A 16,798-nucleotide genomic window follows, 5' to 3' on the forward strand; every position below is an offset into this window, starting at 1 on the left:
TATTGTTTTGGACGTACCCATTCCCATGACAGGGCTGACTGGAATTATAGAGCCACTCCTACTCTTTGCTTTGATGCTTCCAGTTGTGACACCCTCACTCCCTATCGTAGCGGCAACAGTTGATAGAACTGCCGCCTGAATAGGTGGCAAGTTGTTATTTTCCAAAACAGTCCGAAGTGCTTGATCAGTGGAAGATTCTGTAACCACAGTTTGCGCTGCCGACACTTGAAGACTGTTGTTTGACGAACTAGTTGTTGTAGTTGGGTTATTCCCCGCAATTTGCAAGTTATTTCCAGTAGTTGTTGCTGTTGTTGTTTGTTGGTTATTGGTAGCTGTTTGGTTGCTGTTACTGTTGGGTTGTACTGCGCTTGCAGCACTTTGAAGTCCGTTGCTGGAAGTGCCGGGAGATACGCCAGTGGAGCCGACAGGGGACACTTCTGGGGGGAGCATCACGCTGACAATGCTGGCTTTGCGCTCGTTCAAGAAGTTGGAAGTCACATTCAACTTGCCATTCTCAATTCCACCGCCATATCTCTGGAAAATAATCAAATAATCAGATTATTCTTTATTCTGCATATTTTTCTTCACCGTAATGAGTATACTGACCATAGAGATATAAATTAATAGACCAGCCAATTAGGGAAAGGGGAACAAACCAAGTTGCGTGGAGCGTGGGTTATTCTGTGATTTATCAATAGATGAATCTGACAGTATACAGGCAACTCTCATTGAAATATCAGCATTCGGTCCTCGAAAATAAAATCTATTTACGAATATTACTACTCCTTTTTACAATGGCTCGCAAATTGCGGGCTGCGTAAAAACCCCAAAACGGGCAAAAAAAAGATTATGCTTGTTTCCAAAATTTAATACTTTGTTGCACTATTTAGTAAAACACTTTTACATATGTGTTATAATTTACCCACATCGCTCAATTTTAGCGTCACTACGCCAACCGGTTCGATTAAAAACCAACATTCAGTTCCACAATGGACTGCGCTTCAAGCCTTTGCCTTACTTTAGCGAACATTACTTTTCCGCGCATGGTCTGATTATTTCGATGTGCGCTCTTCGGTGGTAAATGTACGACTGATGTCATAGTTTATTCAAAGCATTCTGGAACCCTCCTGGTGCCAAAATATGGTCTGTACTTTTCAGCCAGGTTCATAATTAGCGCAAAATTATTTTGTTTTATTATATAGTTTTCGTGTACTTTTAAAGTTTTTATAAATGTTGTGTTCGTGTGTGTAAGTCAATTTTGTACTTTATAGATTAAATGGCATATTTTATGTTATACTCGTACAATTTTCTAAGTTATAATTTTTCGTGTGGTATCTGAGTTATAAATTGAAGAGTTTTTTTTTAACTTGAAGTAAGCTATACCCCGCCAAGCGTTTTCTGTGGCTCAGTTTGTCAATATAAAATGGGTTTTCCAATAAGAGGTGTTACTTTGAATAGCTCGCTATTTCGGTAGATGTTACTTTTGAAGCTGTTGTTTTTTGATATTTGACAAGTAAAAACTATGCCATTAATAAAAATGGAACGATACACGTTTTAACAAAGCATTGAAATTATTAAAGTTCACTTGAGTGAATCAAATGAAAATCATCTTGAGTGATGAGGCCCATTTCCATCTCGATGGCTTCGTCAACAAGCAAAATTGTCGCATCTGGGGCTCGGAAAACCCAAGAGTCATTGTGGAAAAGCCTCTCTATCCTCAACGTGTGACTGTTTGGTGCGGTTTATGGTCCGGCGGAGTCATTAGACCTTACTTTTTCGAAAACGATGCTGGAGCAACAGTTACGGTGAATGGATCGCGCTATCGAGAGATGATTAATGATATTTTATGGCCGGAATTGGATGGTATTGATCTGGACAACGTTTACTTTCAACAAGACGGCGCTACGTGCCACACAAGGAACGAAACCATTGATCTTTTAGGATTGAATATTATTTGTAAATCGACATTATTATGTTATTTCGATTCTCTACCTACAAACTATTTACTCGCGCTGCTAATTTCGTATATTGTCGATAAAGTGCGTAGATAGGTAGTAGGTACCTACTGATTTCAGCTTGTGAAGTTTGTTTATTTTGTTGAAAGTTTTTGATTAACAAATTAACATAAAAAATACTCGTCGCTAGTTTGTAGTTTCCGGGATTTAAGCTTTTTGATACCTCCATTATATTGGTTCTCTAGCATCGATACCAGGTACCAGGTAGGTGTGGATACGTCGTCAAAGGTAAAGTTAAAGGTGGAAAACACAAAACAAACTTAGTAATGGTTTCAATAATTCAGGTAGGTACCTTGAACGTGGATGGGGTGTAGGTACGCGGCATTAATTTTGGTTTGATTTTTATTTTTTACATTAGCTGAGGAAAAAAATCCCTCAGGATCTATGTCGTCTTAGGGGATGCTATATGGAGGGTTGGTTTAGGAAAAGGAAGTAAAAAGGTTTGAGGGGTGTGTAGGAATCTGAGAGGTCAAATTTCTCCCTCAACCAGTCCCTCCCGATCCGACCCACCACACATTATGTGCGTATAGGCGTAGACAAACCTCAAACCATGAACCCGGGTGCCCCTGCTAAGTGACTTTCACTTCATCGAGATTCTGATCCAATTGCACAAATCGATCAAAATCGACGAATGAAAAGGCTTTAAAAAATATTTGGATAACCTAGTTAATACTATTTATAAAACTAATATTCGTAAAACGTTAGAGTAACATAAAATAAAATAGAAATTAGAAGAATACTACATATAATACAAAACACTTAAACTACATTACCAACGCTACTCTAATTTGTAGGATTCAACAAAGTGCTGGTAACATAGACTAATATTAGACTAGACACGGTATATCCATTGAAAAATAACCCCAACACAATTTTGGTTTGGTTCACGCGCACATTTATGAAAAGGCCCACACATTGTGTCGCAATGCGAATTAACACTGTGCATTGCGTTTTGCCTTTTGTTGGTCTAGAGTTTACTTATTTTGCTTCCCAGCTATGGCTGGGCAAGTTCATTTTTTCAATCACAAAAATAACCCAGTTCCAAATATTTTAGATTGTACCTATCGCGGACTTTATTTTATAAAATGTAATCAGCTATCTGTATACAGAAAAAATACAGATAACTTGAAGGCAGCGCATTGAAAAATGTCAGAAATTAATAGAATTTCATTGTCGACAAGTAAATTTTCTGACGTCGTCTTTCAAACTACTCCTAATCATGACGTTATGCAGTGTGTGATACACTTTTAATGAATACATATAAGCAATACGACATGGCACGAGCCTGGAACATGATAATTATTGATGTGTTGGTTAAAATCACGCGTTTTTACTTGATACGCGCAAAAAACTTTAGAAGTAAGGGTTATTTATTTGGGCTTGTCTCTAATTCAGGGTTGTATTAAGTCCACAATTATTAGCGTATCAAATTATATGAAAAAACCGCTTCGTTGAGTAATTTATTTTGTGTGTACTATGTTAATTACATTTTCTTTTTATTGAAAAATATGTATTACACATACCTTTTATATTATATATTGAGAATATTTTTAAATGTAACCTTAATCAGCGCAACAAAAATTAGCGACAAGCGATGTTGTATTATAACAAAAATGTGTTATTTTTTGTCATATTTATTTATATTATTATAACTATTGCTGTAGAGGTGATGAAGGTGGTGGAAGATATTTTACATGAAAAGGAACGTTCATGTAGGCTTAAAATGTTAGGTATAGGAATAAATATTTTCTATATATATTCTGATAATTATTCTTAAAATGTCTTATTTTCGCTTAGGTTTCCCCACAAACCGAGAAAAAATTGAGAAATGGACATAAGCAATCCAGATTCAACTATGTGAAAATAACTGGTTAATATTTATTTTATATTGTATAGTTACAAATACGGAAAAAAAGAGTATTTGCTAATTTCTTTAAAAAAAACGGATTGCAGGCCCTTAACGAATGAACGAACAGGTTTCTGGTTGAACTTTTAGTAAATTTCGAATACATTAATTATCACACAGACATAGGAATTAATAGACGAGAAGATAATGGCGAGGGGTAAAATCAACTGTTGAAGAACGAAGGGAGTAAGGCTGACTGTGATTCGTCAATAAATCAATCTGACAGTAAATAGGCATCTCGCATTATAATATCACCATTTACTTCTTAAAAGTAAAATCTGCTTTTGAATGAATAGACATTTTTACATGGGAGCGCAAATTACTCGCCACGTTATGAACAAATTTGCGAAGTCCAAATTCGGCAAAAAAATTCGGTTCTATTTTCAGAGTTGAATATTTCGTTTAAGTATTTAGTTAAGACACTTTTATAAATGTTCATAATTTACTTCCCAGCAACCAACCAGCTTTGTGTTTCGCGTCCAGACGTTTCTCGATGTGATAGTATATGTTTCTAAAACTGATCTATATTATACGATGTGAATATGCTTAAAATAAAGTAAAATAATGCTTATATATGGAATGTAATACGACAATTGGGTTTATTCTCTTTTTAAAATCTATTTTTACAAGTTTTCATAGTACAAGTCAACATTTTGCCGTGTTATTTCGTAAAATGAACCGATGATGCCTCGACCATAGTTCGCACAAGAATGATGACGTCACGTTTTCAAATTTCACTTGAGGCCATACGCGAGCACAGCCGGCTCCAATGGAACCGGTATGGGGAGTGGGGATAATACGCTTTTAATCACTTAGGGCAGGTCTACTAATATTCATATGTCTATGAATTATCACGATGTCGGAACAGAGTTTTACTAACTTATTTTAAAAAAGGGATTGCAGGCCATTAACAAATTAATTAACAGGTTTCCTGTAAAATTTTCAGTAAATTTCGAATACATTAATTATCACGATGTCGGAACACGTTGACCGTACCATCATCAGGAAACCATGTGTGCTCAAATAATTTTCATCCCAAACGTTTAAACTGCAATTTCCCTCAGGTCCTTTATAATCTCGGAGCATGCTGTGTGGAGGAGAGAATGTAATATACCTACAAATTAGGAATCGTTGCTTAATCTGAGAAAGGTTATTTTAATTATTGGTTGTTACTGTCTAGCTTTGATTAAGCATCGTCTATATATTTCACAAAAATGGCACTACAAAAATAAACGGAATAGGCATTTCTCTGAAATCGTATGACATTAAATCAGTTAATATACGAAATAAATGTCGGTCCTATCCGATCGGCATGCATTTAGCAAGGTTGTTGGCGCGGTTGACTCCAGTCCTTGGGAAGGAAGGTACAATCATAATTTTTAACGTAGATATGTAAAGTTGTGCCTATATTCGAAAAAAGGAGACAAACACAACAACAAAAAACACAATTTAAAAGCTTATTTAATGGGCATAAATAAATTTATATTATAACCATGTAACCCCCACCCTTCCTTGTCTCACCCCACCATACCCTCTCTGAAGCTTTGTCCTCGTCTAATATGATTTCTATCGCTTTATTTTAATATTATATTTTATACATTATTAATGTTTGTACCTAGACTAGTTTTCCATAATGCTGTCCTATAAACCTAACAAAGTGATTAAGAACAAAATAACTTTTCATTTGATTAAAGTGTCAAGCCACAAAGTAAACGCTTTCTTTGATAAGTATATACTATTTTATATAAATAATTTTGTAAATTCATAAAACTCAATAGTAATTCAATAGTAAATATGTGTACGTTTCCCGTTATGGTTCAATAAATAAATAAATACTCTGATCTGGGAGATATATTTCAACTTAAAAATAATCAATATAAATATTGTTTATTTCAATTCTTTTATAGATCGAGACACAAATAGACATCTATAATTTCCGCAATATATATATTTTTATTTTGAATATCTATTTATGTGAGACTTCTTATCATTTTTACTAATGTATCTTATTTTATTATATGCTTTTGTTGTAACATTTAATATTTTTTTCTTTTTTAGTTGTATTATGTTTCCTTTATTGTTTTAATTTTGTAGAATCTATAATAACTGTGATACTCTACTATTAAACTCTGTAGTGTGTAAAAGCCCATTAAGGCGTGTAATAATAATAATAAATAAATAAATAAATATGTAGTGTACAGAATCCAAAAAGTAAAAATGTGAAAATAAAAATCATTTTGTGTTATTTATTAGTCCTTTACCTGACTAATTTTCTGGTTTAGCAAAAAAATTGCTTTGTAGCTTTGTAAGCTTTGTATTCAAATTACAACAACACATCGGTAAAAAAATGAACGCTGTTCCTTGGCTTCGCTTATGAGTTTGAACTCTTGTACAAGGAGTTTAACCTGAGTTGGGTTGTTAAGTTCATCTCCATATTTGTGACTTACGCTATGTGATGTCATTTTTTAAATAGACAGGGCTAATCTAGTATAATACATCAATGGCTAGTAAAGATTATGCTTAGTTCTATAAATAGAGTCAATAATTATATAAACGATGGCAGGACTGACAATTAAGTTGTTAATGACTCTGTAACACAACCAGGTCTGAAATTCTCCTTTCAGACATTGTTATTAGAAATAGTATTAGTAAATTACTATCATTTGCTTACGATTGTTTTATGGCATAACAACAAAATAAATATGTGGTATGTTCAACAAAATGTAACCATTTTTCCATAAAGGCATTCAGAACCTTGATTTTTAATCTTCATTCAATTAAATCATCCCACAAAAATAATTTCTAACTTCGAAACATTTAAGGGATTAATATCTCCGCAATCTCAGCTCCTCATTTTCATTCATTTCCTTCTCCGAGACTCAAATAAGTTAAAAGTGAAATAATATCAAGCCCAATATTAAAACTTCCCATATTTCCGGAGAGTTTCGAGCTTCGTTGAAATATTTATTCACATTTTTAATTTTACCCCAAAAAAATTAACGAAGTTGAATTTGCATTTTATTGTTTTTCAGCTAAAATTAGTCGAGTCCTTAGGCTTTTATTCAAATTCGATTTAATTTATTACGTGAATACATTATCACGTTATGAATATGTATTAAGAGTTAATACACTGACTGGGCTGAACATTGTGTTGGGTTGAACAATCATTTACATCACACATGAGTTCCCTTTATGTAAATTGAATCGAATATGTATTGACAGTTCTGAGATGCCTTGATAAAACTCTCATAAGCAAACAATAAGACGTGATTCGGAACACAGCTACGATAATTATGTTCAGTTAAACTGTAAATACTTTTGAAGGCAGATAATATTTTGATCTTTCGAAAAGGGTTTTAGACATAGATTTTCAAATTAATAGACATTCCCTAACATGAAATCTTGGTATCATTTCGATGTGTTGGAGGCAAACCACGTGACCATATTTTTGGTACCAGGAGGGTTCGAGAATGCTTTGAATTAACTATTACATCAGTCGTACATTTACCACCGAAGAGCGCACATTGAAATAACCAGACCCTGTGCGGAAAAGTAAGGCTAAAGGTTTGCAGCACTGTCCAATGTGGGTCTTTTCTGCCTAGGATGTGAATGTTCGTTCTTAAACGAACCGCCTGACGTCGCGACGCAAATGTTGAGAGAGGTGGGTAAATAGTAAAGCATTTGTAAAAGTTTTAACTAAATAGTGTAAATAAATATTTAATTTTGGAAACCCGATTTGGTAAATGTTGTTTTTATACGCAGCCAACAATTTGCGCGCCATTTAAAAAGAACTAGAAATTCGTGAGTGGATTTTATTTCGGTGGATCGAATGATGGTTGTACAAAGAAAGTCAGTTCATTTATTTACAAATCACCGAAAGTGGTACGGTCACGCCGCCTCCCGCGCTCCTCGCAACTTGGTTTGTTCCCCTTTCCCTGATCTCTTCTATTAATTTGAATGTCTATGGTTTTAGGCTTCTACGACTGGACGTCTTCTGTCTACAACTTTTCGTACATCCGGCCCCTTCGATTCCACAAATTTAGCTCCAATACCCCACTTCAATACGTCCCTCTAGTGGCGTTATAAAATTCTATCTTTGACACCCGTATTCAGAGTCGATCCTTTAGTTCAAGAAACCTTCCTTTCCTTTAAAAAACACCGTTTTATATTCAGAGACACGCCTAAAGTCGGTGTGACGTCACTTAGTAAGGAAGCTACCTTTCTCAAGATTTCAAAAAATTTTGTATTCAGAGACGTCACTATGGAAGTCTCTACGACACTGCGCACGCGCATACTTGCTTACTTTGACTTTTAGCTGTCAAAACTCGAGGTTGGTGGGTAGGGTACCTTTGCCTTGCTAAGTCGGTGATTTGTTCCCAGTTGTTGCGGTTGTTGCTGTTGAAAACATAAAACAATGGAGATGCAGATTATGGAAATGGAGATCATGGAAATGGATAACGAGTTTTTGGATTACATCGTTGATCCATACAATACACGTGACGACGTTGGCACGGACAATATGGGCAGCGTGCGGCGTTATTTACGCGATTTTGAAAATCCCGTCGAGTTTTACAGTGACCGGCAATTTAAGGATCGTTATCGGTTGGAGAAAACAACTGTAATGCATATATTAATTCCTCTATTATTTCCGAATTACGCTTTAGTTAATAATAGAGGCTTGCCCATACCTCCTGTTATTCAGGTAGCTATCGCGCTGCGATTCTACGCTACTGGTAATTATCAGGTAAATGCGTCTTTTTTACTAGATATCTATTGTCAAATTATGTTCTACTTTTGTGAAACGAAAATATTACATTTTGTGATGCTGAAACTTGTTATTTACATTATGTCTGTACTGATTTGAAATCGACAAAGAATGAAAGAATGCATATATTATTTAATGAAAACATGATGTCAACCTAAAATTAACCAGATGCCCTTAGATGTACAAAATATCTAGATGGAGTGTTCATCTTGTATTATTTTCAATGTTCATTAACTACCTACATATTTTTATATGATTCCAGATTGTTGCGGGAGATCTACACAAACTGAGCCAACCAACCTCCAGCAGAGTAGTGCAAAAGATTTCCTCCAGATTGGCGCAACGGATAACTGAATTTATTCATTTTCCTCAACGGCCCCAGGACTACGCTGAAAATCGGAAACTCTTCTATTCAAGAGCCCAATTTCCAGGAGTCGTCGGATGTATTGACTGTACACACATTGCCATCAAGAGCCCAAGCCGAACAATAGGGGAATCTTTTCGCAACAGGAAAGGATGGTTCTCCTTGAATGTGCAAGCTGTGTCAGGTCCACGTTTGGAATTTTTGGACATAGTTGCCAGGTGGCCTGGTTCTACCCACGATTCCAGGATATTTCAAAACAGCGCGTGCCGCCTAAAGTTTGAGGAGAAAAGGATTACAGGCATTCTTCTCGGGGACAGCGGATATGGCCAGACAAATTATATGTTCACACCAGTATTAAATCCTGCAAATGAAGGGCAAGAAAAATATAATAAGGCGCAAATTTCCACACGGAATGTAGTCGAAAGATTATTTGGTGTATGGAAGAGGAGATTTCCTTGTCTGAGGAGGAAATTAGAAAATAAACTAAGTAATACTACAAACATTATCGTTGCGTGTGCCATTTTGCATAATTTATGTATATCGTCAAACGACCAGCATTTTGGGCGGTTTGAGGGTATAAATATACCTGTCAATTCGGTGGTGCAGTCTGCTTCAGGCAGAACGATAAGAGATGCATTTATCCAAAGACATTTTACGTGATGTGTAATGAACTGTGAAAGGACACCATATATGTAATGAATAGTGACGTCAGTAATTGTGCCGTGTAATGAACTGTGAAAGGACACCATATCTAATGTATAATAATTGTGCTGTGTAATTAACTGTGAAAGGACACCATATATAATGTATAGTAATTGTGCTGTGTATTGAACTGTGAAAGGACACCATATCTAATGTTATGACTAATGAAGTCATATTTTTTAATGCATAGTAATTGTGCTGTGTAATGTCATGCTGTGAAAGGACACCTTATCTAATGTAATGAGTAGTGAAGTCATATTTTTTATAATATGTTATAATTATGCTGTGTATTGAATTATGAAAGAGCACAAGGGTTTATCTTAAATATATACCTATGTATGTATTAATAATGTCCATTATCAAAAAAATTGAAACAGAATGGAAAATAAATAAAACATTTATTGGAGATTAATATATTTTTTATTCATATTTATTTATTGGCGAGCTCTTTTTCCAATTCTGCCTTCGCTCTTCTTATTTGTAGTTCTATAAGTTCGTTCTGCAGACGAGCTCCTTTCGACTGCTCCCGAGCAGTCTCGATCTGCTCCCGGGCAATCTGCTGGGCAGTCTCCCTCTGCTCCCGGGCAGTCTCGATCTGCTCCCGGGCAATCTCCTGGGCAGTCTCCCTCTGCTTCCGGGCAGTCTCCTTCTGCTCCCGGGCAGTCTCTCTCTGCTCCCGGGCAGTCTCCATCCTTACTACGTGCATTTCTTCATCGTACTTTGTTAGATTGGTGCTTCTGAGGCAACGCACTTGGCCCTCGTCCCGAACCACCTGCCCACTAGATGGTATCAAGTCTGAAACAACACAAAATTACAAGCTGATTAGTGAAACAACACAAAATTGCAAGCTGATTAGTCATCAATGTAAATAACAGGTTTATTTGTGTAAATAACACTCTGTGCCCCATGACATAGTGCACAGTCGGGAAACACGCCAAACACGCGCCCAACATATTTATTTATTTACACAGTAAAGTAAGTAAGTGTAAAGTAAATATAAAGTGCAAACTATAAATTACAAGTAAAAATTAAAATTTAAAGTAAGAAAAAAAACAGTAAAAATGTAGAAATATAAATTATCTCTAAAAGGTACCCACAAAGATTTAAATATAAAAAGTAAGAAATCCTGGATTATGTCATCCGATTTGATAAATTTTTCAAGTACCTATGATTTCTAGTACATTAAATAGTTTTGGAGTGCAGTACTGGTAGGCATATTATGTTTACATGATGTATTATCGTGGTACCTACTAGCAAACAAATTAAGTTTAATGCATCTTTTGTATGAGGCCAGATTACCGACGAAGTGATCGATATTAGCATATTCATTGCATGTACACGGATGACATTTGTCATCAACAGCTCGGCTGTGGAACGATTTGCTGGCCTCTGTTTTTCCTCCCTCCTACAACATTGGTCTCTTCAAGACCCATTTTCACTCCTTCCTCAAAAACATTCCCCACACAGCATCTTCAACAGGGCCCCTCTTTCTTTATGGTGGAAAACGAGAGGTTAAAGTAAAGCTCTCCGAACTCCGAGCATTATTTGAACCTTTGTACGAAAATGCAAGTAATCACAGCAAATAGAGAGGTAAATATAGTCACCTTTCTTGGCTATAATGCGACGTGTCTTCGTCTTGAGCTGGGGCGTTGAACTTTCCTCCGGTGTTTTTGTTATATCTGAAAATTAAAAACACTTTTGCAATATTTCTATCTCGAAAATTATTTAAGATTTAGCATGACAACTGATAAAATTATATAATAAGTTCCTACAGAGAAATGCGAACACTACCATCTAACAACAAATCACATTTTGAATTGATAAGAATCAATTATATTATCAAAAATTGACTTACCAAACACCGGCACTTCCGTCGACTGGTCAGTCCATGGCATGCTGAATAAAGCAGACGTGCTGGTGCTGGGTACAGCGGTATCTGAAACTTAAACAATACTTTATAAGAAATAAGGTCAAAGTTAAATAAACAAGTAGCCAAAATATTTCACATAACTTTCTTAAACTAACCGCGATCGCTGTCGTTGCTAAAGCTCAGTTCAACGTTGGTGGCCAAGTCCAGCACGCTGTCAACGGGATGATGCTCATCAGAGACAGTTGGCGACAGCCTGCCCCCTCCCGTCTTCATCCTGCTCCTCTTTTCCTCGCAGAGCTCCATCTTCCTTTTTGACTTAATGTTGTCCCAGCATTTTTTAAGCTGCGCTTGGGTCCGCTAAGAAGGAATTCAATAATACAGTATTATAATAGTATTACGGAATCGGAACAATAGAAGAGTATGTATATGAATGAAAAAAGAGTATCCCTGTGGGGAAACGGCGTGATGGCTAGTTAGTATTTCAATTACAAAAGATACAAACCTTTTGATTGCCGGCGATTGAGTTGAAATCATCTGTCAACTTGGCCCACGCATTTTTCTTCTCGCCAAGTTGCAGATGATTAGTCGAAATGCTGGCAACGGCAGGATATGTGTTTATTAAATCTAATAAACATTGCCTTTCACTCGGCGTGATTATAATACGAGAATTCATTGTTTAAAAAGGAAACTTTCGAGACACTCAACTGAAGATGTAACAGAGACTTTTGACAGGCCGATGTTATTTACTTATTTACGACAGACGCTTGAACTAAATCCATAGACAACAGCATAGATAAACACACAGATTGTCCCAAAACGGGGCATGTTGTTTCCGTAGAAGCAGGACATCGACAAGTTTCGGATGACGTCACACCTTTCTTTCGGCGTAGACAAAAGGTCTCTACCTGAGGAAAGGAAGCTCAAAGTGTGGACTCTGTATAGAAGCGTTAAAGGTAAGGACGGTTCTTACCTTTGCTTAGGTAAGGCTGACACTTGACTTAGACAACTTTAAGGATCGACTCTGAATACGGGTGTGAATGTTGGAATGAACGATTCTGAAAACCGGCCATAGTCAAACTAATTTCATTTTACAATATTCATAATCTGTATTAACCTCATCTCACTAGAACTTGCATGATTTGTTCATTAACACTTGCTGTTTGATATTTATACAGTTTTGCGACTATTCCATATCATTAGATCCCATCTAGAATATTGTCATCTTCCTTGTTCCTCTCTCTCCTTCCAAGCCTTGCCTACTACAAGAAAGAAGAAGAAGAAGTAGAATTCAAAATAAATAACCTACTCGGCAGTGAGATGGCTAGGGTTCAACAATCGTAACGTTATTCTCGTTTCATTCGAATTCCTTTTATCTGAAAATTGGTGAATTGCTGAAAATGGTTACTTTCAAAAATTGACCATTATCCCAAATTGAATGTCGTATTGTGGAATTAAAAATGACTCTGTTGTGAGAGGTGCACCTGAAAATTTAGGAACTTAAAAGGTGATACATTTGGAGTGATCTTCACAACCAATAAGCACCAATAAATAAAGGTAAGGCTTTATCCTTTTCTCCTCCTCTCTAAATCCATTTTTAATCGCGATCGATAACAAACATCGATAACAATTTGCAATCCATTTAAATTCATGTCGTTAACACTAATCATACAATCTAGGTGTATAAATTTAAAGTAAGCTATGGTGAATTTTCATGGATGTACCAAAAATTAAGATTCAATTTTTCTTTATTTAAACATTCAAATTAATTTTGGAAATTTCAAATAATAGAGCTTTACATAAAATGAACAAACTTAAGTAAGGTTATAAGGGAATATATATAGAAGAAGAGTAAGAGTTTCATATTCAGAATTCAAAACACAAACACCGACATGATAGAGTGATTAAAAAAATCACCACAATTTAAAACCACTTTAAAATATTTCCCATGATATCCAAAGAGATTCAGCAGATCGTGTAGGGCGCATTTTACGGTGGATTACAGTGGGTAGGAACTAGAAAAACTAGATACAAATAAAGTGAACAGGGGCGAACTGGCCCGTAAGAGCACTTGAAATTTCTCGGTGCGCCAACGTCTGATAAAAAATTGTTTATTCTATTTGTTAAAAAAAAAAGAAAAAGATGTCGGAAATTGAGCATTGAAATCTACTGAAAGAGAAAATATGTTGTCGGTGTAAGGTTTTAGAAACCTTGGAGAACACATCAATAACTATTTGCAATTGTATTATAAGATAACCAAAGACGTCAATTACTAAAGTAAAAAAAAAATAATTAATTAAAACCAAATTAAAAATATAATTATAAAGTTCTGCTAGTATATAGTAATAAATAGTTTTGGTTTTTGTTATTGTAACAGCTGTTTCGGCTTCCAAGGCCATTTTCAAACTGTGTTTTTGACCACGTTTAGACGACTAATTTTTATGATTCTATTTTACCCCGTCACAATTTAAAATGATTTATTACCGATTTAATGATAAAATAATTGTGACAATAGATTTCATATTCTGTGAGGGGATTTTGAAGTCTGTTTTCCCCACATTAACGTTATCTTAATTGTTTAATAATGATGTGGCTGCTATTAATTTATTTAAATTTATTAAATCAAATAAAACACTTTGTTTATTAAACACGACTTTTTATTATTACATCTACCGGTTTCGCCACAGTCGAGCTTCATCAGGATGTGAAATATAACTCAAAAAAAAAAAAAAAATTAATTATATTTGTTATATTGTTTAGGTATTGTGAACATACTTAGAAGCTTGTGTTTGACTAATTTACCGGTTTTTTATAAAATTCATTTTTGTTATCAATTAGATTTTTATGTTTATTTTGTTGAGTTTAAAATTTTTGTAATATAATTCCGTTAATACATTCAAGGGTTTCAAAATCAAGGGTAGCAAATTCCCATGCATGAAGTTTAAATGTTAATTCTGAGTGGATAACCTTTATGTAGTGAAGCAATGTGTCCCGTTTTCGACACCACTCCTTAGTTTATTCCTTCAGCCATATCCTTGGCGCTCTCAACACAGTGGCTATGGCCAGTGTAGATATACTTGATTTTAATTAAATTTAAAAAAAATAATACATGGAGTTCTACGAATTAAAAACTAAAACAATAAATAAAAAATATTAATATAAATAAAAATAACCGTTCTTGAAAGTTTTAATGACAAATCTATCACCCTGGGCGCGTTTGTTCCTCATTCCCGCTCAGGAATTATTTTTTTACTTCAATTGGTATGTAAATGTACTGTGAATTGAAACAGAAATATCAGACGAAGGAAAATTAGAAATACTGAATATGTAATAGCCGCTAAGAGGAAACGCTTGCGGCACACACTCCCTTGTTTTACTCTCCCAGAAGTCCCATAAAAGAAAAACTTCATTTATTTACTAGCTTCAGTTGTCTGGCAAAGTGAAACGGAGTAGACTACAGATGATTTACTTTGAAATATTGACGCCAGCGTATAATGTAAATTATGATCCCGTGAAGCTATGAATACTTCAAAAGCTCCATAGATGATTCTCTCGTTTCCCCAAGATTGGTGCTAATATATTATCACATCGGCGGAAGCGCGAAAATTCTCCTGCATAATAAGAAATACCATAAATGGTTTCGGAGCGGATGTTATTGAAACGTTTCCTTGGGGAGGCTTTATTTTTTAGAAAGCTGTGTGGGAATTCTTGGCGCCCGTGGATTAAGTAAGTACGCGGGCAAACACAAAGCAGCTTGAAGCTTTTTGAATTTTGTTATCCTCGTTCAATTTATTATATCTTCTCTTCCGGTATTACCTACCAGCGATATTTCACAAAAATCACGCTGAAAGAAAGAGTGAAGTATTATCTACCTGTCTACTTGTTGAATTAAATATTCTGTTTCTTTGCTACGGTATGATTCTCTCGGAAAACAGTATTAAGTTGTTTATTTAATTCGCAGGAACCCTTCACTTATAATAAATACAGTGTAAAGCGGCAGGTAAGGTTAGAACAATGAAAAACTTGACATATTACGACGGCGTTTGGATGGTTAAATCGGCCTTAAGTCAGGCGTACTGTATCAAAGAACTAAGTAAGACTGGGAGTGTAAAGCATTTTCGCAAGAAGCAGAAGAAGTACTTATTAGGATATTAAATAATTCTTAGATCAGTTCTTTAATTTAATATTCACACTCGAATTGACGTAACTGCCCAATAGGACGCATTGACCCCAACTGACCGTACGTATAGTATCTACAAATATTATTTCTCAAATCGGTAGACGAATTTCAACTGTTCTTAAAAAAAGAGTTCTATCTATCTACCTAGAAAGCACCTCGTGCCAGTACCTTTAGAGGTTAAAAGGAATTTTGGCTTAATATGATTTGAAACATAATTTTATTCAAAAATAAAAAATATTCGTCTAGGTACTTTCACTTCAGTTGATCGCCTTTTTGCTGTGTAAATTATTTTATCCTTTTTGTAAATAAACCCGTACAATTAATTAAAACAAAATTTTAACTAATATGCTTTGAGTGGGATCACTTTATCCAGATAATTAATTAATTTTCCAACCGATAAAATCTTTACTTACAAAGTATCTAGCCTTCCATTAGTTCAGTATAAAGAATTATGAAGTGGGGTTTGTTTGCTATTTTATTTGTTATTTCCAGAGTTCTCCAGTGACATTAAAAATGTTACTCTTTTACACCAACACGAAAATTGCGAATGCTTTGAAACCGAGCCAGTGCCGATGTCAAAGGAAGTCTCAAGGTAAACGGGTGTTCTAAATTATTCGCCCTTACCACTGGTAGAAGCCTTTACCACTGGTACAAACATTGGCTTCTAGTCTAACCCTTAGTTAGGTTATACCAGATAGGTCCTCGACTCTTTGACGACTCTCATGTTACAAAATAAACACGGCTTAAGAATTCCAGTCAATTTTTTTTTGTATTGTTTTAAAGAGCACAAAAAATTTTACAGTCAATAATAGCAACATTTATTATCAAGCACTTTTGTATCGACTGTAAAATGATCAAATTATGACGTAAACCAATACTTTTTTTAATTGGAGATTTTTTCTTTTTATTTAAAATATTTAATTGAATTTGCTGTTTAATTAAATTTGTTATATAATAATGAACACGTTTTCAGAAATCATAGAACAAGCAGGAAATTAG

At 35.1% G+C, this 16,798-nt stretch overlaps 2 protein-coding genes across 2 annotated transcripts in view; both read right to left on the reverse strand.

Annotated features, from left to right (window-relative positions):
- Ac76E (adenylate cyclase type 2 Ac76E) overlaps nt 1-16,798 on the reverse strand; it is a 400,108-nt gene that overhangs the window by 23,527 nt on the left and 359,783 nt on the right. Inside the window, exon 10 of the mRNA XM_089633305.1 lies at nt 18-534. Coding sequence (XP_089489431.1) covers nt 18-534 — 517 coding nt within the window. The remainder of the gene's footprint in view (nt 1-17; nt 535-16,798) is intronic.
- On the reverse strand, nt 10,167-11,655 carry LOC149422475 (uncharacterized). The gene is made up of 3 exons (XM_089633822.1): nt 11,608-11,655; nt 11,357-11,431; nt 10,167-10,547 (listed from the first exon to the last, which is right to left on the reverse strand). Exons 1-3 carry the CDS (start codon nt 11,645-11,647, stop codon nt 10,183-10,185), a joined length of 480 nt encoding a protein of 159 aa, XP_089489948.1. The 5' UTR covers nt 11,648-11,655; the 3' UTR covers nt 10,167-10,182.

The sequence above is a fragment of the Hesperophylax consimilis genome, chromosome 7 (assembly GCF_061612785.1).
Source record: "Hesperophylax consimilis isolate HC1 chromosome 7, BYU_Hcon_1.0, whole genome shotgun sequence".
Taxonomy (NCBI): domain Eukaryota; kingdom Metazoa; phylum Arthropoda; class Insecta; order Trichoptera; family Limnephilidae; genus Hesperophylax; species Hesperophylax consimilis.

What these genes read in the sequence shown, in the direction of transcription:
- LOC149422475 (XM_089633822.1), bottom strand. Translation starts at nt 11,647, where the DNA reads ATGCCATGGACTGACCAGTCGACGGAAGTGCCGGTGTTTG. An exon ending in GACGGAAGTGCCGGTGTTTG is followed by an intron (nt 11,432 to 11,607) that starts GTAAGTCAATTT and finishes TTTAATTTTCAG; the next exon opens with ATATAACAAAAACACCGGAG. An exon ending in TCGCATTATAGCCAAGAAAG is followed by an intron (nt 10,548 to 11,356) that starts GTGACTATATTT and finishes GTGTTGTTTCAG; the next exon opens with ACTTGATACCATCTAGTGGG.